At 32.6% G+C, this 26647-nt stretch overlaps 10 protein-coding genes across 10 annotated transcripts, besides 1 other annotated feature; 4 read left to right on the top strand and 6 right to left on the bottom strand.

Annotated features, from left to right (window-relative positions):
* Nucleotides 1-4789: 4789 nt before the first annotated feature.
* Nucleotides 4790-5984: a mobile genetic element.
* Nucleotides 5985-6159: 175 nt separating this feature from the next.
* TVAGG3_1047370 (lipid binding) lies at nt 6160-7872 on the top strand (the record flags this gene model as incomplete). Its single annotated transcript, XM_001584488.1, has 1 exon — nt 6162-7853. One exon carries the CDS (start codon nt 6162-6164, stop codon nt 7851-7853), a length of 1692 nt encoding a protein of 563 aa, XP_001584538.1.
* An 86-nt stretch (nt 7873-7958) lies between these two features.
* On the bottom strand, nt 7959-8765 carry TVAGG3_1047360 (NAC domain family; the record flags this gene model as incomplete). The annotated part of the gene is made up of 1 exon (XM_001584487.2): nt 8341-8754. The coding sequence occupies one exon, from the start codon at nt 8752-8754 to the stop codon at nt 8341-8343; it is 414 nt and encodes a 137-aa protein (XP_001584537.1).
* A 704-nt stretch (nt 8766-9469) lies between these two features.
* On the bottom strand, nt 9470-10856 carry TVAGG3_1047350 (uncharacterized protein; the record flags this gene model as incomplete). The annotated part of the gene is made up of 1 exon (XM_001584486.1): nt 9521-10435. One exon carries the CDS (start codon nt 10433-10435, stop codon nt 9521-9523), a length of 915 nt encoding a protein of 304 aa, XP_001584536.1.
* Nucleotides 10857-11808: 952 nt separating this feature from the next.
* TVAGG3_1047340 (C2 domain-containing protein family) lies at nt 11809-12723 on the top strand (the record flags this gene model as incomplete). The annotated part of the gene is made up of 1 exon (XM_001584485.2): nt 11825-12697. The coding sequence occupies one exon, from the start codon at nt 11825-11827 to the stop codon at nt 12695-12697; it is 873 nt and encodes a 290-aa protein (XP_001584535.1).
* Nucleotides 12724-13275: 552 nt separating this feature from the next.
* On the bottom strand, nt 13276-14297 carry TVAGG3_1047330 (inositol tetrakisphosphate 1-kinase protein; the record flags this gene model as incomplete). The annotated part of the gene is made up of 1 exon (XM_001584484.1): nt 13855-14289. The coding sequence occupies one exon, from the start codon at nt 14287-14289 to the stop codon at nt 13855-13857; it is 435 nt and encodes a 144-aa protein (XP_001584534.1).
* A 998-nt stretch (nt 14298-15295) lies between these two features.
* Nucleotides 15296-16683, top strand: TVAGG3_1047320 (NADP-specific glutamate dehydrogenase 1-related family; the record flags this gene model as incomplete). The annotated part of the gene is made up of 1 exon (XM_001584483.2): nt 15311-16654. The coding sequence occupies one exon, from the start codon at nt 15311-15313 to the stop codon at nt 16652-16654; it is 1344 nt and encodes a 447-aa protein (XP_001584533.1).
* A 467-nt stretch (nt 16684-17150) lies between these two features.
* On the bottom strand, nt 17151-18605 carry TVAGG3_1047310 (spectrin binding; the record flags this gene model as incomplete). The annotated part of the gene is made up of 1 exon (XM_001584482.1): nt 17151-18605. One exon carries the CDS (start codon nt 18603-18605, stop codon nt 17151-17153), a length of 1455 nt encoding a protein of 484 aa, XP_001584532.1.
* Nucleotides 18606-19196: 591 nt separating this feature from the next.
* On the bottom strand, nt 19197-21686 carry TVAGG3_1047300 (uncharacterized protein; the record flags this gene model as incomplete). The annotated part of the gene is made up of 1 exon (XM_001584481.1): nt 19197-21686. The coding sequence occupies one exon, from the start codon at nt 21684-21686 to the stop codon at nt 19197-19199; it is 2490 nt and encodes an 829-aa protein (XP_001584531.1).
* Nucleotides 21687-22109: 423 nt separating this feature from the next.
* TVAGG3_1047290 (nicotinate-nucleotide adenylyltransferase protein) lies at nt 22110-22739 on the bottom strand (the record flags this gene model as incomplete). The annotated part of the gene is made up of 1 exon (XM_001584480.1): nt 22110-22739. One exon carries the CDS (start codon nt 22737-22739, stop codon nt 22110-22112), a length of 630 nt encoding a protein of 209 aa, XP_001584530.1.
* Nucleotides 22740-22965: 226 nt separating this feature from the next.
* On the top strand, nt 22966-26529 carry TVAGG3_1047280 (transport and Golgi organization protein 6 family member family; the record flags this gene model as incomplete). Its single annotated transcript, XM_001584479.1, has 1 exon — nt 22966-26529. One exon carries the CDS (start codon nt 22966-22968, stop codon nt 26527-26529), a length of 3564 nt encoding a protein of 1187 aa, XP_001584529.1.
* Nucleotides 26530-26647: the final 118 nt, after the last annotated feature.

Raw genomic sequence — 26647 nt, 5'->3', positions numbered from 1 at the left:
ATAACATATAGACATAACCTAAATATACCAAAGCATTTCTACTTGGAACTAGCGCATCGCCAAAATAATGGGTCAATATTCATTTGACGTAATGCTGATCGAGAGAAGTCTTTATATATAAGCCTTATCACAATGCCACGAATGCACCCAGCTGCAGGCGTGTCTTGTTTAACATTCATTCCTATATATGATGGAACATTAATCAATAATCATGGAAGTATCACTTTTCAAATAACATCATTGTTAAATGAAAGAAAATTGTATGCAAAATTACATTTTGGTAATGGTGAGACGCAATATGTTGAAGTATATATCATTATTATTTAATATACAAACAAACTCTAGTACAAAATTGTATTAATTCAACTTTCATGTCTAATATAAAAACTTTTTTTAAAAAAAGAGATATAATCGTGTATAATATGAGAAAAATGAATATCAATACAAAATAAAATATCAATTAGCTATTGCTGATGACATATCATGAATATTGATCATTTGATTTGATTAATTTTGATAAATATTAGGCTTTTTGCTAGTTACATATTACAATAAGGCTTTTAAATGGATATTTATTGATATGAGCTTATTTCAAAATGACAGTCTTTGATTTATCCACTAATAAGATTTGATGTCACAAAAATCTAGATTTTGGGGCATAAAAACCTAACACCAAATCATAACTTCTGTGCATATACTAAATTGAGTACAGAAATATGTTAATTTTCAGTATTTTTAGAAGAATTCTTATTATCCTTCAAAAAGTCAGTATTTCTGCTGTAATTTTCTACAACATTGTAGTTATTGCACTTTGTCTATGGATTTGTATATATGTTATATATAAATTATATATCTAAACTGCCCATAAGTGCAATTTTTATATAAATTGTTTATTTCTTTAACAATTTCATATGAAATATGCTTTTTTAAGCGTATCAAAGCTGTGTTCTTAATGTGCATGGATATATCAAGAAAAATGTCGAAAAAAATGTGAATTCACAAATTCACTGAATTTTCACCGTTTTTTGAATTTTGCTACAGCACTAATATTAAATAATACTAAAATCTTCTGTCTTTGTAAAAGAATAAATTCTGACAAAAAGTGCTCGTTTAAATTTAATGATCATCTGTATGACTAAGTGGTAAAAAGTGTTTATGACCAAAAAAGGGTTACATGCTTAGTCTATTTTTCTGACAGGATACTCTAGATTTACATGATCTCTATTTCATATCTCCGTTTTTAGATTCTTCGACAGATTTTATGATAGAAAACCAAGATTAACAAATTTCCGGCATGTTAATGAAGAAATCTGCAGCTACCCTCAATATTATTTCAATAATCAGTATCGTTTCTCTTACAATTTATTTTTTTCTCAATAATTTAACAAGAAATAACAATACACACTTGGTTTTACGTATAAAAGCTAAGTGTCGAACTTAATCAACTTTACTTACTTAGCAAATGAATATTTTTGTGGTTGCGAGTTCTGAATGCTGAAGTTTTAGATTTCTCTATAAATGATATCATTGCACTTACAATGTTGTTCCAGCCTATCGCATAAATCATAGAAAATCCAAAAAAAAATAATATAAAGAAAATTCATGTCATGAAGTTCAAAAAATACCGTGTAACATTAAAATTTGTTATGCATAATACATTTTAGCTATTATTGATTTTTTTTAATTTTCGAGAAATTGAATGGTGAGTCCGATAGAGAAATTTTTAAAAATCCTAGTGCCTCATAGAAGTAATTTCCCTCGTCTCCCATACTTCCAAATGTATGCATATGACATAAACTTTTATGCATTACACAAGTGGCCAATAATATCTATAGAGTAAAAAATTAGAAATTTAATTTTTTTATATGATAGTTATATTTCAGATTTGCGAGCGTAACTTTTTTCTCCATGGCATACTTGTTTTAAGAGCAAATGATCAAAATCGTCCTTCAATTATTGAAGGAGCTGATATCTTTTGAAAATTGAATTGAAAGGGTATTCAATTTTCAAATTTCCTCTCAATTTTGGAAACATATCAACTCTATGAATTAACAATTATGTGCCTTCACAGTTTATCAGTCATATAAGGTGCTTATAAAGAAAAAAGTTACGCTCGCAAAATATGTTTTTATATAGATTTCACATAAAATAATTATGTAATTTCTAAAAAGAATATTTTTGTTCTTGAATATTAAAGTGTATTGTAGTTTAAAAAGTTTTAAATATGTTGCTAAAATTTCAGGTTTATAGCTCATGTCTAGCATGACTTCTTCGTATGCGCAAAAAATCTGACACGTAAGGGTATCCTTAATGATAAATGAAACCAATTTTAAAAATAAATGAGACAGAGGAGGAAGAAATAAATGAAAGTGAAAATGTTCAACAAAAAATAAACATTGTTAAACCAATTACTGAAATAAAAATTTTTTCATCTGTTGAAGAATTTAATGACTATTATGCTAATAATAAAAAATTATTTGAAGAATTGACAACATGTAAATTGAATAAAATGTTTAAAGTTGATGGATTCAAAATTTCAAAAATAAAAGGAGTGGTTAGTTTGAAATCTATTCCCCAATCAAGAATCACCTCATTAATGAAAATAGATGATTTAACAAAAAGAATAGAAATTATTGAAGAAAGAATGAATCAAATAATTGATTTCATAAATCATGACTCGTTGAGCCCGGGTCCTTAAAGCCCATCACTGAGTTCATTATTAAATGCAACTTCTGCTAGTTTATTTATTTTTTCAATACGATCATTTGAAAGTCTATCATTTAATTTTTTCTGAAGTTTTTCATTTTCTAGTTCTGAAACTTTATTTGGATGATATTTAAACCCGTTAAATTCTTTTTCCTCAGTTTTGATCATTAATTTACAAAGAACTTTTGTGGTTGGAATTCGTTTAAACCATTTATCATTAATATTTGTTATAAATTCAATATTCGGAATTAATTCCCAAATTTTTACATTTTCAATTAATTTATTATCAAATGCAAAAGCAATAGGTTTAATATTAAACTTACCTTTATAATATAAACTTTCTACATAATCATCGAAATAAACATCTACTTGTTTAACATTTTCAAGAATTGGTGAAAGAGCATCCATTAATTGATTGACGGTTACGAATCTTGATCCACTCATTTTCTTACGAATTAAAAAAATAAAAAAAATAAATTTAACTTAGTTTTAATTTTACGTAAGAAGTCAATTTTTTAAATCTTGATTTATTCAAAAACGTAAGAATAAAAACCGTAAGAATCATACATTTTTTACTTCATATGTTAAAAAAAATGATACAAAATCGTTCAATATTGTATGAATTCTTACGTTTACAAAAAAAGTCACACAACCCTTCCACATATACTACTATCGTTATTTCGATAATATTAGACATCTAATACATTTGGTAATACTCTAATTTTAATAGAAGCAATATATCAAAAGCAATACATAGTTAAATTTCCTTTTTTGTATTCCAATATCTTATTTGCCTCAAAATCGTAACATTTCAATGAAAATAATTGCATCTTTCGAAAAGGATAATCTAATTGTACGTAAGAGTTTAATTTTATTTCCCTTCATATGGAATTGATTTAAAAATATTGGCCTTTCATATAACTTATTAAGCAACCACACATTACATTGCGAGATATTGTATTCCTGACAAAAAGGATGAATAAATCGAGCCTCAAAATGTTGATGAAATGAATTACTATACTATATTAAGATTTTACTAAGAAGAACAATCAGTATGACTCAACTTCATGAATTATGTTGTTTGATCAAGTTATATACATCAAAATTTTGCCAAAATCCGAAACTGCTTCAAGCTCCTTACTCATTATCAATATAGTCAATTTTTTAAAGGACCATGCGTAAATGTAAAGAGTGGCACCTTCCAAGATAATCAAAATTACAATGTTAGACAATGTTTCTTCGAAGAATTTAATAATCGTGCGATTAATTCAACAGGATATTCTAAATTTCTTATTAAATATAGTACATTTTTTAGTGTATCAAATCCATCTGGAAATGGAGGGGCAGTTCTCACTACAAATGGCGAAATTGTTCACAACCGAATTTGCTCATTCAATTGTTCGACAACAAACTCTGGTCAGTATTGCTATAGCCAATCATCTTCAGGATCTTTCAAAAATTACATGATAGAAAGTACACTTTCTAGATCGTCTGAGATTCAAATTGGAGATGCTCCATTCTGCTTTGACCAAGGAAACCAACACTTAACGCAGACTAATATCTCGAATTTCAGAACTAATTCGATTTGTGGTTTCATTTCTAATTTTGGAAATATTAAGCAATCTGATTATAATTCAATAACAAATAATAAAGCTCAAACGTATTGCATCAGGACTGTTTTCGGGTCTGATCTAAAATTATTTCGATATAATGTCATAAATAACACCGTAACAGACAGAGTTATCAGTAATTTTAAATGTAACCAATTAACAATTGAAGAATGCAATATTATTAATAATACGGGAACTCACATAATTATTACTGAAAGTTATGGATATACAGAAGTTTTGAATTGCTACTTTAAAAATGGAGAGACTGATTTATCAGATTTTGATGCCGATGAATATACAGACAATGAAATCGCAAACAACTTAAATCTTCTTTCGGAAGATCAATGTCAAGGAAAGCCTATAAGTGCTTCTGCAATTCTTGCAGGAATTTGTGCATTTAGATTAATCCCGCTTTATTTTATGTTATTTTTGAGCAAAGATATTTTTGCTGCTAATAAGTCAGATAAACAAGGGGCAAACCCAAATTTTAGCTAAAAGTGACAGGGAAAAAAAACGTTTAGTATTAAAAAAAAGACCGATGAGAGCTTTGTTCGAAATATAGAGGGAACTGAGAATGCGCAACCATTCTCAGGGAATATTGGATGCTATTCCCGTTCCCTCTGTATGGAAAATTGAGGTTTTCAAAGGGAGTTAAAATAATATCAAATTTTTACTAATTTACTTCAAAATACAAAAGTATTTGACAGCTAAAATTAGTTACTTTAGCAAGCCTATCAATACCCTTTTACGATTATTGTTACTTTTTCGAAATAAAAGTAAAAACAAATTTATACTAATTTACTTCAAAATACAAAAGTATTTGACAGCTAAAATTAGTTACTTTAGCAAGCCTATCAATACCCTTTTACGATTATTGCTACTTTTTCGAAATAAAAGTAAAAACAAATTTATACTAATTTACTTCAAAATACAAAAGTATTTGACAGCTAAAATTAGTTACTTTAGCAAGCCTATCAATGCCCTTTTACGATTATTGCTACTTTTTCGAAATAAAATAAATTTATTATCAAAAACCTTTTTTTTTCTTAGTAAAAATAAAAATGTTATTTTATATCAAGTTTTTATTCATAAATTTTTATAATGTTGTATAAATTTCATTAAAATTTACGTACATATTAAGGTACTTATCTTCTACATATATAATCTTCATTAGATATATACATGATAAATAAAATTCATAAAACATTAAAAATCAAAAAATTAGATGAACCTTGGCAATTAAACTTTATTAAATAATAGTTGTTTATAAATTATATTATATTATTATTTAATATTATTTTGATAATGAAGATTTTATTTTGCAATAATATAAACGAAATTTTTTACCTTATGAACTTTTGATGGAAATATGCAAATTTAAAATAATAAAGAAAGCCGCGAGCGAAGCGATCGGCTTAGTTCGAAGATTTTGATTCAAATCTTTGCTGATCTGTAATTCGCGGAAGCCGCGAGCGAATCGAGCGGCTTAGGTCTAAGATTTTGATTCAAATCTTTGCTTATATTCCTTAAATTCTTTATGAAACTCGCAACAGTTCCATAAAAAATTTTAAATTCTAAACTGTCGAAATTACCGATCGGTAATCACACCCTTCACGGGTGTGTCACTTTTTACAGGCGCGTCACTTTTAGCTAAAATTACCCCTACTCAAAACATAAGGTTGTAAAACTTCGAATTTGATGAGACAATCATTGGCCGTGTCAATTTTTATTTCAATTATTGGATCAAAACGAATAGTACTGTATTCAATATTTATTGCATATTTATTTCATTTTCCAAGAATCGTATAAAATTCGTGTCACTTTTTAAAATTTTATTTTGACAATATGGCAATAATGATTTTATCTCTTTTTACAATCACCGCCCAATGCTATATTAAGCAGAAGGATGATTATTCAATACTCAAAGACGCGCAATATAAATTAGCTGATGCAGAAAATAATTTGATTTTAAATCAGCTTTTAGCCGCTGATAATTCTAGTAGCGTCACATCACATTCGCCAAGCATAAATAATTCAGATGCAAACATTTCTTCACCTTCGTCAGAACTAAATTCAACAACAAATACCTCCGAAACAGATCATGCCTCAAACACATCAATATCAACAGAATCAGTCTCACCAGAAATTGATTCCAATGTTACAGATTCAGGATCTGGAACACCATCTGAAACTAATTCTTCTGTGTCTGAGACACCTTTCGAGCCATCCCCATCATCAAACAGTAGTGAGGAAGTCCCATTACCTTCAAATTCGACTGAAAGCTCATCTTCTTCCGATGAATATTCTCCATCTTCTACAGAGTCACCTTCTAATTCATCAGAGATCTCATCATCATCAGTGTCGTTATCGTCATTAGAGAGCTCCGAATCGTTAATTCCTTCAAACTCTTCAGAATCAAATATCACAGAATCTTCTTCATCGTCATCAGAAACATTAACATCATCAGAGTCATCAGATTCCAACATTACTGAATCATCTACATCGTCAGAGTCATTGACTTCCACTGAATCTAATGAAACAGAATCATCCACATCAACAGAGTCATCTACTTCTTCAGAATCAAATGAAACAGAATCATCTACTTCAACAGAGTCATTCACACCTTCAGAATCGAATGAGTCAACATCTTCATCGTCCTACGAATCATCTGAATCTTCATCATCAGAATACAATGAGTCATCCTCATCAAGTTACTTCACACCATCAGAATCAAACGAAACAACATCCTCTATTGAACCATCAGAGACAACTTCATCAACTGAATCATCATCCTCATCAGAAATTCCAATTCCTCCTATTCCAAAGCCAACAGCTACTCCTATTCCAAAGCCAACAGCTACTCCTATTCCAAAGCCAACAGCAACACCAATGCCAAAGCCAACAGGTACTCCTATTCCAAAACCAACAGCTACTCCTATTCCAAAGCCAACAGGTACTCCTATTCCAAAGCCAACAGCTACTCCTATTCCAAAGCCAACAGCTACTCCTATTCCAAAACCAACAGCTACTCCTATTCCAAAGCCAACAGGTACTCCTATTCCAAAGCCAACAGCTACTCCTATTCCAAAGCCAACAGCTACTCCTATTCCAAAGCCAACAGCAACACCAATGCCAAAGCCAACAGGTACTCCTATTCCAAAACCAACAGCTACTCCTATTCCAAAGCCAACAGCTACTCCTATTCCAAAGCCAACTCCAACACCAATACCAGAGCCAACAGCTACTCCTATTCCAAAGCCAACTCCAACACCAATACCAAAACCAACTCCAAAGCCGACAAAGGAAGTACCAACACAACCACCTACTCCAGCTCCAACAGAGAACAATAACCAGAACGACGGATATATTGGTAAATTAACAAAGACACAGTTCATCTACGTTATGATTGGTGTCGGCGGCTTTATCCTTATTGTTATCATCATTGTTCTTTCTGTTTGCCTCTGCAAGGCTAAGAAGCGGAACGCTATGGACAAGGAGAAATCTCAACAATTATCAGATCTTTTGTTCAACGAGTAAATTCTATAATCATTGCATATTCTTCTTCTTTTTTTTTAATTTTAGAAATTTCAAATATAATTTTTAGAAAAATTCAAATTATCTATACATAATCACATTACAATTACGCAAATTTATATGACATTTCCATACCAAGATACTGTACTCTAATCCAAGACCAAAAATTTTATTCGGTAAATTTAATTCTATTAAATTATCATTTGGAAGCTGCAAATAATATTATTTTCATGTATTAAAACATTTCAAGTATTCAAAATTGCTTCAAGTTGTTTGACAAATATGACCAATCAAACATTTTATAATAGAATCAAGAGCTTTGTGTATATTATATAAGTATAATAGTTCAATTTCAATAAAGTAGTTGCTCTTTTTATCTATCTTTATTCTCTCACATTTAATACGATTCGATTAGGCCGAATTCGTATTATTTTGTATTGACTCAAATATGGTTATATTTAATTTAAGTAATATGAGTCAAGAAATCACTTTATTCTTTCTTCTCTTCTGGCTGAGCCTCTTCTGGCTTGGAGAAATCTACATTGGCAACATCACCAAGTTCTTCCTTCTTTTCTTCACCAGCCTTACCGCCAAACTTAGAGAGGTCAATGCCAGAAAGGAGGTCCTGAAGGATCTCAGATACTGGCTTCTTCTCTGGCTTTCCACGGAGAACGTAAGTGTTAGCACGCATATCGATAGCGAGCTCTGGCTTTGTGAAAGAAAGGCTATCATTCTGTGCTAAGATTATTGTAGCGTTATCAATCTCACCGATATCGCGGCAGCCCTGGCGCTGAGCAGCGAGCCAAACCTTGTCGGCTTCCTGTGAGCCTGTTGGGGCTTTCTTTACTTTCCTGCGCCATGAACCTTTGCCACCAACCTTTGCACCGGCGTTCTTTCCAGACATTTTAAATGGCCATGAATAACCGTTTTGAGGGCTATCGTTTGTTCCTTCCCGACCTATCATCTTTATGGCCATATCTTCCTAAAATTAGTTATTGAATATTTTAATGCCTATTTTGAAGAAATCGGCTCATTTTGAGTATTCTCAATTTCGATTCAAAATTGAGTTTACAGATGAGCGACCAAGCTATATTAAATTCCAAAAATCCTATAGTATTAGGGGCCACAGACTTAAAATTACCCCTAAAATCAGCACAGATAATTTGAGGATTTTTTTTCTCGCTTGAAAACTTGTATTGAAGCATGTTTTTCACTTGTCATTTTAAGTACATCCCAAATACATAATAAAATTAGTAGACTTTGTTCAAAATTTTTATTGAAAATTTTGAGAAAGTGACAAAATTTTTGGAGAACTTCTTCACTTTACGAACTGTGAGACAGCATAATCAATATCATTAGAATATCTTATATGTCTCTTCATAGACTAATAGATACTCTAGTATTCCATTGAATTATTTAAATTTTTAATAAATTTTTTCTATAAGAACATAGACGTCACAATATTTTAGCCATAAATGCATCAAATGCATAAATGGATCCTATGGCCATAACATATGATACATTAGTATTAAATATTTTATAAGATTTTTTATATAAGTATATTCAAACAAGTTTTAATTACTATAATAAACACAGAAGCAATAGTTTTATTTAATCGTAAACACTCTTCGATTCAAGTGCAAAAATTAAAATAATAAAAACAAACAATCTTAAAAGTCAATATTAACTTCTTCCTCTTCCTGATTTTGTTCTGTTCTAGCAGTTTCAAGTTGTATTTCTCTTTGAATAGCTTGATCTTGTGAAAGATGATTAATAATCTTAGAACGTTGCTCATTAATAATGTTATTCAGTAATTCTACATTAGATTCGAATTTTGCAGATTGGTCATTCAAATTTTCTGCAATGACATTAAACTTTTCAATTCTATATCTTTTATTATCTTCAATTTCGACCTTTGAGTATTGTAAAGGAATACCTTCTTTATTTCGTTTGTTAAGCGATCTCTCGATATTGTTTCTTTCGATCTTTTTATAGTAAGCAATGATTTTATCTTTGATATCTCTATTTGAGTCTCTTGTCTTGTTTATTTTAAGCTCTAATTCCTGAAGATATTCATTTGTAAGTTTCATGTTGGCAGTTTTCAATTTTTGAGCATCGTTCGCACCTCTTGATTTGTGTTCTTCAATTTCATCATGAATTCTTTGCAATTCACAATAAGCCATTTTGAGCTCTTCTTTGAGTTCAACAACAAGTGCGCCTTTATCGTTCTCTTTGACTTGTTCTATTTGTTCTTCAAGCTTTTCTTTTGTATCTGTAGCTGCTTGAATAGATTTCTCAAGTTGTTCAGCACGTGTTTTGAAACCATTTGTTCCTTTAACGTCTGATGAACTTGAAACGGTTTTGTTAATAGCTTTCGTTTTGGAAGCTATTTGATCTCGAACACGATTAAGTTGGGTACGCATAATCTTAGTTTGTTGATCTAGTTGAGCTGTTTTTAATCGTAATTCATGAATTTCCGATTGGGTAACTGGTTTTTGCTGCTTTGAAGGCGGATTACCATTTTGATTAACTTTTCGAGTTACTCTAATTGTCTTTTTGCTTCTTTGCGTAGAAGTTCCATCCATGCAAGAAGTAAAAAACGGATTTTGATTTGTCACTTTTAGATTTTTTTTTCGACTTTATTGAGAATCCAATTGTTAGGATCTTATTCAATATAATCATTATCGCAGATGGCCGATCATAAGCATGATTATCCATATTGCATTTTCATTGAAATTCACTAAGTTCGATGAATAAATTTCGATAACATGTTAACACATGTTCCGTTCTTGCGAAAAGTCATCCATTTTTGCCAACTTCATCATCATCCTGAGATTGTGCCACAACGAAATTTGTTTCAGGTTTTACTAACATTTATTTTCAAATAACTCACTGTAACTTAGAGTTCCCATCTTCAATTCCGATGATATTATGACATCATTTACTCATACTCGGCAGATTAACTGAATTTTGATATAATTCTTTAAAACTGAGTATGCTTTGATGATGATGAAATATTCTGAATACTTTCTAATTTACGAGTTTTGTCTCTCTGTCTTCTTTTTTTCTTTTTCATTTCTCAAATTGACAGAATTTTTTTTTCTCTCAGATACTTTTGAATCCAATGAGAGTCTGGATACAAAATCTTATCCAGATGATTGTAATCGATTTTGAAAGTTGTTATTATTTTTGGTTCAATATCTATGAAATGGAGTGTATGTCTAAAAAATGGATAATTATGATAAATTCCATACAATAAATTATAACTCTTTTGGTCGAAACACTAATAATGATTAAATTTGCCATGAATTCAACATTTCAACATAATTTTGAAATCATTATAACAAAGCCCCCATTGCCTTTCAAGTATAACTTGCGTTCAGATTGCCAATTTTATCATATTTTTTATTCCCGTTTATTAATTAGGGTGTGTTAATATTGAAAACAGCAATGAAATTGAATGCATTTCGGACAAAATATTGAAAAAGACAAAAAATGAGTATTGAATAAATGTTCATATTATTCTATTTGGATAGTACGCTTATTGAATTTGAATTCCTAAATGTACATTTCTATTGCGTCCCATTTGGAAATTTCAAGAAGTGAACTTCTGGGATGCATTAATTGATGCATTAATTCTAAAATTAACAAATAAAATAAGATTAATCTGATTTTTCAATATTTTGCAATCCTACCAGAAAAATTCATTTTACAAAGTTACCATATTGCAAATAACCATGAATCCATCACATGTATTAAAAGAATAACACAAAACATTAACAATTGCCTATGAAATTATTACTAACGATTGCAGATAATTTCCGAGACCACCCGATATAAGAATTAAATACGAAAAACGGCAATCAAAATACATATCTATAGAAACTAATTAATTTTTTATAAGAAGCATTATGGTGTTTATGTTATTTTTATGTAAAATAAACTTTTATGATATTTATCGTCACTTCACTTAGATGTTCCACTTCCGTATCTTAAGTTGCTCCGACCTTCCAATTAAGGATGCTAACGGTCTCATCGATTCTTACGTAGTCATCGAGACTAAGGGCAAGGACCAGAAGCCAAGACCAGGTGGCAAGACAAAAGTTGTCAAGAATAACTTGAATCCAACATACCCAGACCAAGTCTTCGACATCCCATCCGATGACTGCTACACAATCAAGTTCACAGTCATGGACCAGGATCCATTTAGAGATGATATGGCTTGCTGGATCAAGATCAAGGTCCCATCTCTTTTCGCCAGACTCGGCGAGAAGATCACAAAGGAGATGGTTGTCATCAACCCAGAGCACCATCCAAACTGCCACCCAATGATCACCTTCATGGTCGAACTTGAGGGCAACCTTGCTGAAGACTACCCAGAGCAGGCTCCACCACCACCACCACCAGAGCCAGCCAAGCCAAAGGTTGAACCAGTTACATTCGAGCAGGTCAACGACGGCAACAAGTACTTCTTCAACATCCTCATCCTCAAGCCAGACGAGAAGAAGTACTGGTTCTCTGAGAACCAGAACCTCCCAGCCTTCGTCAAGAAGGATGGCGACAAGTACACAGTCGATGCCGAAGGCCAGGGCAACCTCATCGTCGTTCCAGTTATCAGAACACAGACAGCTTTCAAGAAGGCTAACCTCCAGGTCAAGGCTAACGATGTCACACTCCAGCAGGAACTCAAGTACCGTGGCGAATGGCTCATGAACCAGGCTCTCCTTCTCCCAACAAAGGAAGTTAAGAAGTTCAAGCCAGTCCACCGTAACAACTGGGAAACAAACAAGTGGATCGCTTCCCTTCCAGAAGAACTTGCTCCAAAGGGCGACTACCAGGAATTCTAAATCATATTTCAGCAATTTTTTCTTAATTTAATCAATCTTTTTCTTTTTTTACAATTCCTTTTCCACTAACAAGTATAGTTTTCCAGTCTTTATGCTGAATCGAGATAAAACTCATTTCACTTCACCTATTAAATATTTATTCAAAAATACTTTTGTGCTCAATAATTGTGAGATGACTCAAAACCGATTCGTAAATTGACTTTTTATCTGTTTCGTGAAGAGATATTTTATTATTTATCATATGTTTTATAATTTCCATCCCACCCATATTTTAGTTTTTGAAAAAAACCTTTCAAATGAAAGTTATATAAATTTCTCAACTTTTTTGGCTTTTTGACTATGTATTAATACAGATGATCAAAAACCGCTCTTAACGTTTTTTTTTGAATCGATTACGCTTTGAGCAAATTTTATTCGAACATGATTCTGATATAGTTTCTTAGTCTCCATACAATCTTATTTCCAATTCTTACTAATTGAGATTTAACCCTTTCATATTTTGGAAATTCGATCATCGTCGCTTATGAAAATGGTAGCATTCTCATACCATTCCGATTTTCTATTGTATAAATATGCTGAAAATTTAAGTCGAAATCGTAAAATAGTCAACATGTTTTAAAAATGATTTCAAAATTTCGACAAAAAATACGAAATTATCTATTTCTTCACAAGATTTACGAAGAACTCATAAAACAATTCCGGGAGATTCGGAATCATTTTGTATCCAGGGAAAGAATTAATGTCGATAATCCAATACGAACCGCTGGAGTCAATAAGGATGTCAAATCCTATTAATTCCATCTTGAGGCTTGAACGGATTGCCTTTGATATCTTTTTAAAGTCTTCAATCGGAAAATTATCATCCTTTGTTATTTGATGATGTGTCCAAATACCATTTTCTACATCTGGCTTTTGTGAGTGAAAGTCTATTGTTACCGTCTCGTTTTTCTTCAAGTCTCTTGTTGAAGGACGAGCGGTGACTTCTAAATGATCTCCGATCGTATATATTTTATAAACAATTCCTCCATGATTAATATATTCTTGTAATAAAGAAGGAGTTGGAAATCCTATCAAATCTTCTGGTTTTGTTGCAATTCTGAATGTATGCACTTCATTGTTTGAAGAAGCAGCTGTCTGACAGCCTGACTTTGGCTTCGCTAGAACAGGAAATGTAGATCTTTAGAAGAGTTTACAATTGATTCAATATCAGACTTTTCAAGCATTTTTGCTTCCGGAATTTTGACTATTATATCATTAGGCCATTGAATTGATCTGATGGCCTGATCAAGAAGTTCTCTATCTAGGGTTTTACCAACATTTTGCAAATCATCGATTAAAAGAACTTCTGGATGCTTTTTGGAAAATTCATATAAATTTTTGATTTTTGGATTCTCTTCTGGATATGGAGAGTTCATTAAGTATGTGACCTTATGAATAATGATATCAAATTTGCCTTGTTTATCAAAATCTTGATCTAAATTTATATGGACAACATCAACATTCCTTTCTGACGCATATTCGACGAATTTGTTCCATTTTAAAGATTCCCATTTCTTATCTGGACCCACATATCCTATTCGTAAGCGCGACATCAAAAAACTCAGAATTATCATGTAAAGGTGACAAAATATAAAAAATATCCAGACTTCACTTATCCGAAGGAAGACAGGAGAAAACGAGGCACTGACACCACACACAATAATACTCTTAAGATAGGCTATTTATTTTGAATAAAATATAAATATTACTATGATGAATATAACTTTTATCAAATATTGAGGCAACTTCCTTTATTAATAAATATAGGAGTGTATAACAAGATGACATATGATTTATTATACTCGAATTAGAATCTGAAGTATTTTTTATTATGAATCTTTATATTGAATTGATTTTTCATTTTTCACTCAATAAGATTATGTTATGGCAGAAATCACTGCTAAATATTTCAGTTATGCCGTTCCTTGTTGTAATTTAAAAACAAAGCAGAAATTTGTTACGGTGTTGTGAAATAATTCTATTTGATCAATGGGACTAAATCAAAGTTGGTGTGAGTGATCCATTTTTTGGACTTAGAAAACGTAAGGAATTTCAATAAAATCTATTGATCTGCATAAAATTTGGGATAAAAGCAATCAAAATTGCTGTAATCATGTACAATGATTAAATGATCAAAGCACAAACTCTGAATACAGGTGAAATGTCATAGATAAAAAGTGAAATTAACGATAATTATCTGAAAATGTAAACATCGTTTTCTGTTGTTGACGTCTATGTGATTATGAAGGAATTATTTTGTTTTTACTGTTATTTTCAGAATTATTTTAATTGAAAACAATTCAAAAAGTGGATTAGTAGATTCACATATCATTCAGCATCATATATAAATCAAAAGTTTCAGAACAATTACGGAAAACGATGTGAGGTGAAATGAAAAAATGAGGTATGGTCATCAAGCTAATATTATTTGTCAACTAATGAGTAGCAAATTTTCTCGTATTGCTATTGGAGAAAAGTGAATTCATTTCTCATTGTTTTCTCAAAAAATTGAGAGCTTAAGCATCGTTTTCTCTCAATTAGGGGACCATTAAATTTCCTCTTCACTTTACTTCAATGGAAGCAGTCCAAAAGACACTTGAAATCGTTCGCGCTCGCGATCCAGATCAGAAGGAATTCATCCAGGCCGTCACAGAGGTTCTTACATCTCTTGTCCCAATTCTCGAGAAGGAACCAAAGTATCAGAAGCTTCTCCCAGCCCTTGTTGAACCAGAACGTGTTATCATGTTCCGTGTCCCATGGGTCAACGACAAGGGTGAGATGATGGTCAACCGTGGCTTCCGTGTCCAATTCAACTCTGCAATTGGCCCATACAAGGGTGGCTGCCGTTTCCGTGGCAACGTTAACCTTTCCATCCTTAAGTTCCTCGGCTTCGAGCAAGTCTTCAAGAACTCCCTTACAACACTCCCAATGGGTGGTGGCAAGGGTGGTTCCGATTTCGACCCAGCCGGCAAGTCTGATGGCGAAGTCATGAGATTCTGCCAGTCCTTCATGCTCGAACTTTCCCGCCACATCGGAGGCAACACAGATGTCCCAGCTGGTGATATCGGTGTCGGCGCTCGTGAAATCGGCTACATGTTCGGCCAGTACAAGCGTATTAAGAACGTCTTCGAGGGCGTCCTTACAGGCAAGGGCATCCCATACGGTGGCTCCCTTATCCGCCCAGAAGCTACAGGCTACGGTCTTGTCTACTTCGTTACAGAAATGCTCCGCGCTCGTGGTGAGGAGATCAAGGGCAAGCGCGCTATGGTCTCTGGCTCCGGCAACGTCGCTCAGTACTGCTGCAAGAAGCTTATGCAGCTCGGTGCTATCCCAGTCTCTGTTTCCGACTCCCATGGTGCTATCATCTTCAAGGATGGCATGACAAAGGAGCACCTTGATGCTGTTATGCACATCAAGAACGTTGCTCGTACAGAGCTCAAGGAAATCAGCAAGCTCTTCCCAGAACTCAAGGGCTACGAGTACATCGATGGCAAGTCCATCTGGGCCTGCGAAGTTGCCTGCGAAATGGGTCTTCCATGCGCTACACAGAACGAAATTCTCCCAGAACACGTTCCAATCATGGTCAAGAACGGCGTCAAGCTCGTTGCTGAAGGTGCTAACATGCCATCAACAAACGAGACAATCGAGCTCTACATGAAGGAGAACATCTACTACGGCCCAGGCAAGGCTGCCAACGCTGGTGGTGTTTCCGTCTCTGGCCTCGAAATGACACAGAACTCCGTTCGCCTCGCTTGGTCATCCGAGAAGGTCGACAAGAAGCTCAAGGAAATCATGCACAACATCTTCGAAGCTGCTCACGCTGCTTCTGAGCAATATGGCGTTCCACTCTACAAGGGTGCTAACCTTGCCGGCTTCAAGCGCGTCGCTGAGGCCATGCTCGCTTACGGCTGCTGCTAAATTAAAATTTAGTATAGTTTTTTTGATAATTACTCTTTTTTTTTCTAAGAAAACAATATTTAGATAACTAATTTTTCATGAATGATCTCGAAAGTGAATTCTTGCTAATCATTGCAAGAATGTGTTTGCATAATTACTTTTATATCAAGCTCTTGAAGTCAGGAAATATTATAATTTCTATCAGTGGAGATGAAATAAAAGAGAAATCAGATAAAAAAACATATCAACATAAATTATTTTTCCTATTTGTAAAAAGTCTATCACACATTAGACACTAATTTAACATTGGATATATTTAGAGTAAAGCATAGATTTCAGCTTAATCTAAACAGATTTGTTTAAATTTATAAATCAATGCCTTTTAATTAATATTGTAATGTATTCATAAATAAATGAATCATATTCAATATTCAAAAAATGTTTTTAATAAGTTTGTTATATGATCAAATCGTGTTTTGCTAGGGGTGTTGGCATATCGTTATTATGATAAACATTTTTATTCAGTAAAACCATTTCTGAGAAGAATATCAACAATATTTTGTAGGTTTAAACTTTTTGCAGACTGAAGAGGAGTTTTATTTTTATTATTTTGAATAATTTTATCTATATTCGGTTGGGAGCAAAGATATTCACATATCTCAACTTGATTTTTATCCGAATTGGCGATAGTATCATGAAGGGGTGTATAGTTATCAATATTTTTAGCATTAATATCTATGAAGTTAAGAGCGAATTTAACACCTTCTAAATTTCCCTTTTGACAAAAATAATGAAGAATCGTTCTATTAGTATAAGATCTACTTCTTACATCAGCTCCATAATTGAACAACTGCAATACGAGATTTAGATTATTATTCCATGCCGCCATAAGCATCATATTTATATCATGGCCATCAGAAATTTCGGAATATTTTTCATCGCATGCGTATTTGATTGTTGAAAGATCTCCTTCATTTGATGCCTTTACAAGTACTTCATAAATTTGATTAAAGTCATCTTTTGTCTTTCTCAAACTCATTAATTTTCTCAAATTTTCATTCGATTTATCAATTTTATGAAGTTCATTGATAGGTGATATATTAAATTTATATGGAATTTTTTCTACTTCAAAATAATTTGAATCAGAAAGTTTGAGTTTTTTAGGAATTGTTTCTATGCAAAAATAGCTAGTGTTTGAAAATGATTGTTTGTGTTGAATTGGTGAACGAAGAAGAAGAGCGCGTTCGAATACTTCTGTTGTTATAGATTCAAATTTGTGTTGAACTGCGAAGTTTTTGATTGATTTGATTGAATCATTGCTGCAAAATTCAACTTTAACATGATTAAGAAGACAAAAGAATGAGTCATCATGCTCACTCATTGTTAAGATTGTGTTGACTAATGAATCTTCATTGGAAATTTTAAGTGATTTTGATGTCAAAACTCTCTCAAAAAAGTCATATCCATATCGTTTAATAGTGGCTATTTTATATTCTTCTTGAAGAACATCCATTCTTGATGCAAAAAATGTAATACATTCATTAATCTTATTTATGTCGTTTTGAATTATTGAGCAATCATAGATATCATAAAAGTTTTCTTCGTTGATTTCTTTGTATGCTGACTTAACAAACTCGCAAAATACGTTTGTCAGGAATTCTATACCAAATGCATTGCCAACTTCGAATATGTCTCGATTATGTGCTCGGTTATTCTCGAATCTTAGAATTCCTGTTTTGAAAAATTCGGAAATGATGTCAATTATGTTATTACATGATAGGTTTAAATATTTTCTAGCTGATTTTACTGAACTGTCACGTAAATATTCATTATGAATAAATTTCGAAATCATAATCGAGATGTGTTTCCATGATTCTATTTGCTCGTTGTTAATATATAATGTGAATGGAATTTTCTCTTTAATATCGTTGCCTCTCTCGATCTCATGATACTTTTTTGTAATGATATTCATAGTTTTATTTTTATTTTTTTTTCGAACGATGGTTTTTTTATGATCATATCACCTCATCTGATTATGATATAAAAAATAACGCACTATATTATATAATATCAAGGATGCTGTTTAACCATATGCATATCAGAAAGTTAAATATATAGTGAAAATGCATTTCAAATGTTGGCACACAATAGGATTCTGCTACAAGATGAATTGATGCAATATTACTTTGATTCTTTGAATTAAAATCAGCTCAATTCCTGACTATCATCTATAAATACAGAATAAAGAGATATCTTTCCATCAATATCTTTTGATTTGATATTGGCTCCTTTTTGAATTGAAAAATTGTGCAATTTCCATGTTGTCAGATTGTGATGCAAATATGAGGGGAGTTTTCCATTCATTACTTTTTTTTTGAAATAATGAATTCAACTAAAGATGGAGATGAATTTTGTGATGCTTAATGAAGTGTTATTCGGAAATGGTCATATTATATATGTATAGTAGCAATGTGAAAAAGGAACATATTAAAAAAACTTATAAAAGATTTTTTTTTCAAAATAAAAAAATTTATTTCAATAAATGTAAAAAATGTCAATTTTGTTACAGTTCTTCGAGCAAATTGACAAGTTTCTGAACTTTGCTCTTCGAGAACTCCCTTCTCTTTTGAGAAACAGCAGTTCTTACTTCAGATCTGATATCCTCTCTGAACAGAGCTATGTGTTTCTCCTGGTTCTGTAACAACTGAGTTTTCTGTTGTTCGAATCTTTTGATCATTTCTGCAGCTCTCTTCTTCAGAACTGCGCAGTCATTTCTCATCTGTTCGATGTGTTCTCTCTGCTGCTGACCGAGTTCTTTCACCATTTTCTGTTTGTTTTGGATATCAGTGTAAGTTGCAGAAGAAGCGTCATCAAAATTGGATCTCATCAGTTCCAAGTTTTCTTCACATTCAGTTGTGAATTTGCAGACATCATTGATTGCGTTTTCCGTTGAAGACTCAATGACTTTGTTGATTTCGTTGTGTTTGTCATTCAGTTTTTGTCTGATTGACTGCCCGAAATTCTTCAACTCTGCAAATGCTTCCAATTCCCAGGATTGTGGAGCATATGTTCTCTTAGGTGCCTGCTCTTGGATTTGATTAATTTCAGCTGGTTTCTCTTCTCTGATGTCAGATTTCTCTGTCACTTTTTCATCAGAAATTTTTGACACTTTTTCTTCTGAAATTTTTTCTTCATCTTCTTCATCTGAACTGATTTCGTTATCAAATTCATCGATTTGAGTGTTATCAAATGATTGACTGATAACAGGAGCGTAGTTATCAGAGAATGAGTCTTCATCAGATAATGATGGACTTTCGATTTCATCATCTGAAGATTCCTGTATTATTTTCTTTTTCATTTCTTCTTCTTCCAAAAGTTTTTTAGCTTTTTCTTTCTTTGACAATTTCTTTGTTGTTTTCTTTGGTTTTGGTTCTTCTTTTTGTCTCTTCTTTGGAACTTCTTTTGGTTTCTTCTTTGATGATTTCTTTTGTTTTGTTTTTGTTTTCTCTTCTGTTTCTGATAACAATTTCTTTGCAGAATTGATTTCTTCGTTGATTATTTCGATTCTTTTTGATTGTTTCTCAGGTGTTGCTCCCTTCTTTATTTCAAAGATACTTTCTTTTTGTGTCTTCTTCACTGTTTCTCTTATTGGTTTGAATTTCCTATCTTTTGGAACTTTAGGAATTTCTTCTTCGACATTGATTTCTTGTGATGAATCAGATAATGACCATGAACTACTGGAGGAATCAATGAACGATGTTCCTGTCTGTTGGTTCATCGCTGATAATGATGGAGTGACAGGAACTTTCTCCAAATTAGGTGTTTGTGGTGGTGGAATGTCATATTTCTTTTCACGTAATTTAGGTTTTGGAGTTTCTGCCACTTTTTTGGATTCAGAATTTTTAGGTTTCTTCTGAGGTTTTGGAGGAGTAATGATGATTGATGATTCATTGACTTCTCCAAATCTGCTCTCCATGATCTTGAATATTGACTCTGTTTCACTTTTATTCGACGGTTTGAAGAAAATTAATTTCTTCTCATCAGTGAAACATTCGACCATTGTATCGAAATGGTCGTCGAGAACGAGACACCAATACTTGTCATGTTGGCAGACACCTCTGATGTCTTCTCTTCTGAGTATCATCAGATCACATGGCTTCTTTATCGTAGGTTTCCATTCTGAATCTTTAGAAATCCAGAACACGATCTTATCGTTTCCGATGTAAATCCAATGTGTCTTCGAGACGGTCGAGCCACCAACGATAAGGTTCTTCAGATTGAAGTTGTAGACGTTCTTGAACTCGGAGTTAAGGTTCTTGAGGAAGTTGTGGATGCCTTCTGAGAACTGCGAAACACTGATCTGCTTCAGTTGGATGAAGTCCCCGTACAATGATTTGATTTCGGTTTCGGATCTTCGTTTCGGTAAGAGTTGGAGCATTCTCCAGAGGAATTCGGCGGCTAATGCTTGGCCAACAGGATCAAATGTGTTGCAAACGTAGGAAATTATGTTCTTATAATCTTGATCAACGAGTTTGCTGAGGAAAACGGGTTTGGAATCAAGGGAACCTCTTATTGTAGAGATAATGAGCCTCATTGACTTGCTAAAAACTACTTGGTCGGCTGAATCTTCTTTGAAATTCGAAACTACGTATTCGCAAACGGAAGCAGCGATCTGAGCGCGTAGTTTCTCGGCTGTATTAACTAGGCAGTCAACACAGAGTATGTAAGCGGTCTTAATTTGAGGGTTTTGGCAGTCATTCCTGGATATCCTGAGGAAAGTATCGCAAATACTGGCAATATTGAAGTTGTCGTTGGCTGCTTCATTGATAAAGTTCCTTCTGGAAGTCATTATCTTCAGTAAATTGAGGGTAGCTTCGTTGTCTGGATGGGAATCAACTTCGCTTTTTACGATTTGTATGAGTTTTACCCTAGATTTCTGGTTCAATTTGGCCTTAGTGAAGTCGATACTACCTATAGCATCATAGACATCCTTAAAAGAACAATGTTGTTGTTGTAGTAAGCTCTGCAATTTGTCATTCATAAGAATACTCATTCACAAACATCACGACGATAAACCGCCAAAAATCACATCAAAAAATTCCGGACTTTAACCTAGATAGATGCATTATATATCAGATTTAGATTCCATTTATCTATGTTTGAAGGTCAACAATGATGTACTTTTTCGATTGGTCCAACATCTATTATCGGCTAATTAAAACCAAGTTGAAAATCTTCATAAGTTATAACGATGAATTAATATAATCTATTAAATGTTCTTTCTGACCATTGATAAAATTTTGAAAATTTTATGACATAGAATGAAACAAATTTTGATAATCAAATATCCATTTCAACTATTTTAATCGCATTTGTGAGTCAAATTTCTCTTTTTGTTCTTAATTTAACTAAATTTTGTTTTGATTTTTGTAGAAAAAAGCTAAGATCATAGAAAACGTATTTAAAAACAGTTTGATTAGTCTTTATAGTAGTTATTCTTAGCTATTATTTCTGCTACGGCTGGATCAACTAAACCAACAATATGATGGCCTTTCTTGATTTCATCACGAACAAGGGTAGAGCTAACGAGGTTTAGTGGGTTCGATCCAACAACGTAAAGTAATTTATCGCGTCCTTCGATGTATTTGCATTTGCTCTTTAAATCTACGGCTTCTGTAACACGAGGAAGTATGCACAATCCAAACTCTTCAAGAATTCTTTTAACATCTGGCTCTCTCCATTTAGTTTCGAAGGATTCAACAATATCTATTCCGACAATCAGAACAATTCTGCATTTATGCTTTTCTCTAAGGTAAAGAAGAGTGTCAATTGTACGTGTCCAATCGTTCTTTTGAACTTCGAAGCGATCTACACTTAAATAATCTGTATGAGCGACCATTGCTTCAAGCATTTCGGCACGTTGTTCACCAGAAAGTATTCCTGGCTTGAAAATATATCCAGAATGTGCTGGAACAAAAACAGTTGCCTTAACATTGAATCCAAGATCTGTCATATGATCTCTAGCAATAGTGGCTGCCATCAAGTGTCCATTTGTCGGTGGATTGAAGCTTCCACAGAAAGCTAAAACTATTTCTTCAGATGTCATCAAATAATAATTACAAAAAAGTGACAAAATTTTGTTTATCAAATTTTCAAGTAATTTTGAGCGGAAATAAAGGACAACTAAATGGAAATTTCAACAATCATTTTCAATTTCGATTTTTTCAAATTTTTGAAATCATTTTGATTTCAGAAAACGAATTTTAGATTAAAAATGTTATTAATACCATCTATGATAAGATATTTGTGCGACCAATTATTTATTTTTTTACATGTCTTGTTGGCTGATTGATTCTCAGATTGTTTCCATGAAAAATGGAAAATTGGAATCAGCCAATAAGTACAAATACACAGATGAATCCATTATATTTCATAAAGCTGTTTATGAAACACTACAGCCATTGATTTCGAAATATTTAGATCATTCATTAACATCAGAAGACATAAACATAGCAATAACCAAACTAGAAGCACTAAACACACAAAATGATACATCAAAACTCATTAAACAAGTATTTTGGTTTTTGAATTCGTTAAATCACAAAGATAATTTGATTTCAGTTAAAGAACTCGTTGATGCATTCTATAAAAACGATTCCAATAATGAAAAAATTGTTAATATGCTGATAAATTTATTTTCATTTGAAACAGAAGGGAAAACAGAAGAAGAACTTATCAAAAACTTCAATACATTCAAGATTCAATACCTTTCAAATGGAGGAACAGATAATGTTCTTGATATTTTCCAAAAAGTTTACATTCATTTGTTAGACCATGATGTTTTCATTGAAGAACTCCTTAAACTACAAAATTCCAACAAATTGTCTGATTTAGACAACAAATTCGCCAAAATCATGGTGAATTCCAACTTTATTCTCAATGATAACTCTCTTTTTACGATCATTATGAACTTAGCCATGTCCAACCAACCAATTACGATCAAATTAATCTCAAAATTTTCAAATGCTTTTCCAATACCAACAATTATTCAAAATTCTAAGCAGTTGATGATGCTTTTGTTACATGATAGATGTGAAGATTTCATATCTAACTACTATTCATTAACAAATGATTCTTCTTATGAATTTTTGTTTTCAATTTTATTGAAATTTATTTTTTCAACGCAAAACATCACATTTGACAAAGACAACTCAATGATATCAGTCATAACAAGAAGGTACTGTCAATCAATATCAGGATCAGAAGAATTAATCGATTACATTGGAACATATTCTAATTTAATCACTGCAGCGTTTACAATTGACGCTAGTTCTCAAAAAGATGAATCATTGAATGAATACATTGAATTAATTTTCAAAACTTTCCATTCAAAACCTGTAATTTTTACAGATTTGGTTATGAAGCTCAATGAAGAGTTTACACTAAAATTATCACCACAGACGACACAAACAATCATATTACATCTGTTAAAATTCAATAATTTTCCATTCCAAAAATTAAATATAAAAATTCTTTCAAGATTAATAGATGTAATCATTCCACAGATCGAAGCATGCAAAGATAGTTCGATCTCAACAGCTCTGAACTCATTTTATGCCAAATTAAAGGATGCAAGAACATTAGCCGGAATTCAGCCTCAATTTTTGAATTTGGTCGACCTATTAATGGTCAAAATTCGTCCTACCACTCAAATAAGTGAAGCGACCAAACAAATTCCGAAATTCATCCAAGAAATTGAATTAACAGGAGATGTCTATGCAGATCTCAGCCATTATTGCGCTCATGTTATTAAGAACTATCTTCCAAGTTCAGGAGACCTTTCCGCTCGTCATTACAGAGCAATTTGTTTTTTAATTGTTTGTATCATTAATTGGGGAATATATCCACACCTTCCTAAGTCAATACAGATACCATTTGAAGATCTAGAGCACTGGGTTCTTTCTCCAGCCCCTCCAAGGTTAAATAAACCAGCAAATTATTATTTCGAAGCTCTTGAGAGTTTCTTTGATAATGTCACCTGCCAAGATATACATCCCATGTTTCTTCAACATGTTCTTGCTTGTCTTCATTTTTTGGACCTAAATATGATGAATAAAATTATGTCAACGCAAAACACCGAAGTTTTGTTTAGTTCAATACTTTCATTGATACCTCTTAAGATAAACATCACTTCTCTGCTTCCAGACATAATATTGAACAGATCAGATTCTTTATCTGCGATTCAAAACACAATTTTCCCACTTCCAATGCTTGCAAAAGCTATTGGAACTCCTCCAAGCCTTGACAAACAAGATGACTATTATAAGAAGCTGTTTCCAAAGCTCCTTGAAGCTATAAGAAGTGGAAATGGCGACAAACTGTCGAAAGAAATCATAAAATACATTGTTTCAACAAGAAGTGAACAATTTCTGAAACATGTTGACTTGGAACCATTGATAGAATGGCCTACAACAAATGAAAAACCATTAGGAACATTGCTGTGGACATTAGAAAGTGTTTTGTCACCGAAATCAGCACAAAAAATATTAGTTTCTCCAATGCCACATAGAATATTGTTTTTGGCTGCACAAACAGAAGGAGAAATTAACAAAAGATGTTTGAATTTACTTAAATTCATTTTAGTTGATGAAAAATCTGTTGTTGATTTTGTCAAAGTTGTTGTTTCTGATTCATCTTTGAGTCCATTGGGTTTGGATTCTTTTGTTGTTGATGTTTCTCAGAACCAAGGTGTTTCTGTTGTAGAAACGGAGCCAGATGAAATCCGTGAACTGACAATTATCACAAAAATGAGAGAAATTGTGTCAAAACTCATAAAAATTGAATACATGGATTCAATTATTTCTTGTTTGCCAGGAACATTCGGATCTGTTCAATTAATATCCCAAATACTACCAACAGTTCAAAAGATATCTCCTGATTGGGGTATCCCTCTTCTCTCCTTCCTTTCAAGAGTCAAAGGTGACGCTGAAATCGGAATGGATATTGTTTCAATTGCAAAAGCGGTTTTTGACGGTTTGGAGGTTGATGAATTACCAAGAAATGTTATTAATACATTTGGAGGCGATATTCCTGAGATGCTGTCTATGAAATACAAGGATGAAGACAATGATTCTGATGATAATGATAAAACAGATATCATTAAATCTATTTCTAATGATTTACAAAGTCCAATTGCTGCATTACGTGGTCGTGGTTTATTCGATTTGAGAAGAAATGTTATGGATAAAAAATCTGTGCTTAGAGATGAGGAAAACATAAAGAAGATATTGCCGTTGGCTGAGAACCAGTTGAAACATGAGGAATCATATGTTTATATCAACGCAATTCGTTGTTTGGAATCTATTGGAGATGTTTTCCCTCATTTGGTCGTCAAAAAATTGTGCGAAGAATATCCTAAACCAGATGTAAGTTTATCATTAAAAGTTGCACAGACATTGATGCTTCTCGCAAGAAGAACTGGTCCTGGCTTGATTCATTCAGCAAATGGAAACTTGTGCGGCCATTTCATTAAGGCTTTTTCACGTGGAGTTTCCCATGAATCAACACTAATTCAGGCGGCTTCTTTAAGTGACATGGCCGAGTTTGTCTCTGCATTGGAATTTGGCTGTGCAAACTGGTTGACAGACATTGTATTGACAATTGACAATGCCTGGCAACAACACCATGTAGTAGATGTAAGAAGAGCTGCTAGCTATTGCTGTTATAGAATTATTTTGGTTTTGGGAGAAGGATTTGGCGAATGCTCTCCTGAAAATGTGAAATTACTCGGTAGAATTGTTAAGAGAAATAGAGAGGCTGAGTTAGATGATGTTGCTCATCAAAATGCCGAAGATTGCTACCAAACAATGTGGGATTGCGCTGCATCTTTCTTATAATACTAATTTTTATATTATACATGTTTGTAAAATAAATATTATTTACATTTTAACATCTTAAAAACAAATCATTATTTTTTATATAAAATTTTTGTCTGTAAGTTGTTATGATTGTAGT

This window comes from Trichomonas vaginalis, chromosome I, assembly GCF_026262505.1.
Source record: "Trichomonas vaginalis G3 chromosome I, whole genome shotgun sequence".
NCBI lineage: Eukaryota > Parabasalia > Trichomonadida > Trichomonadidae > Trichomonas > Trichomonas vaginalis.
The sequence above is the reverse complement of the archived record's forward strand: the minus strand, read 5'-3'. Positions and strand labels throughout refer to the sequence as shown.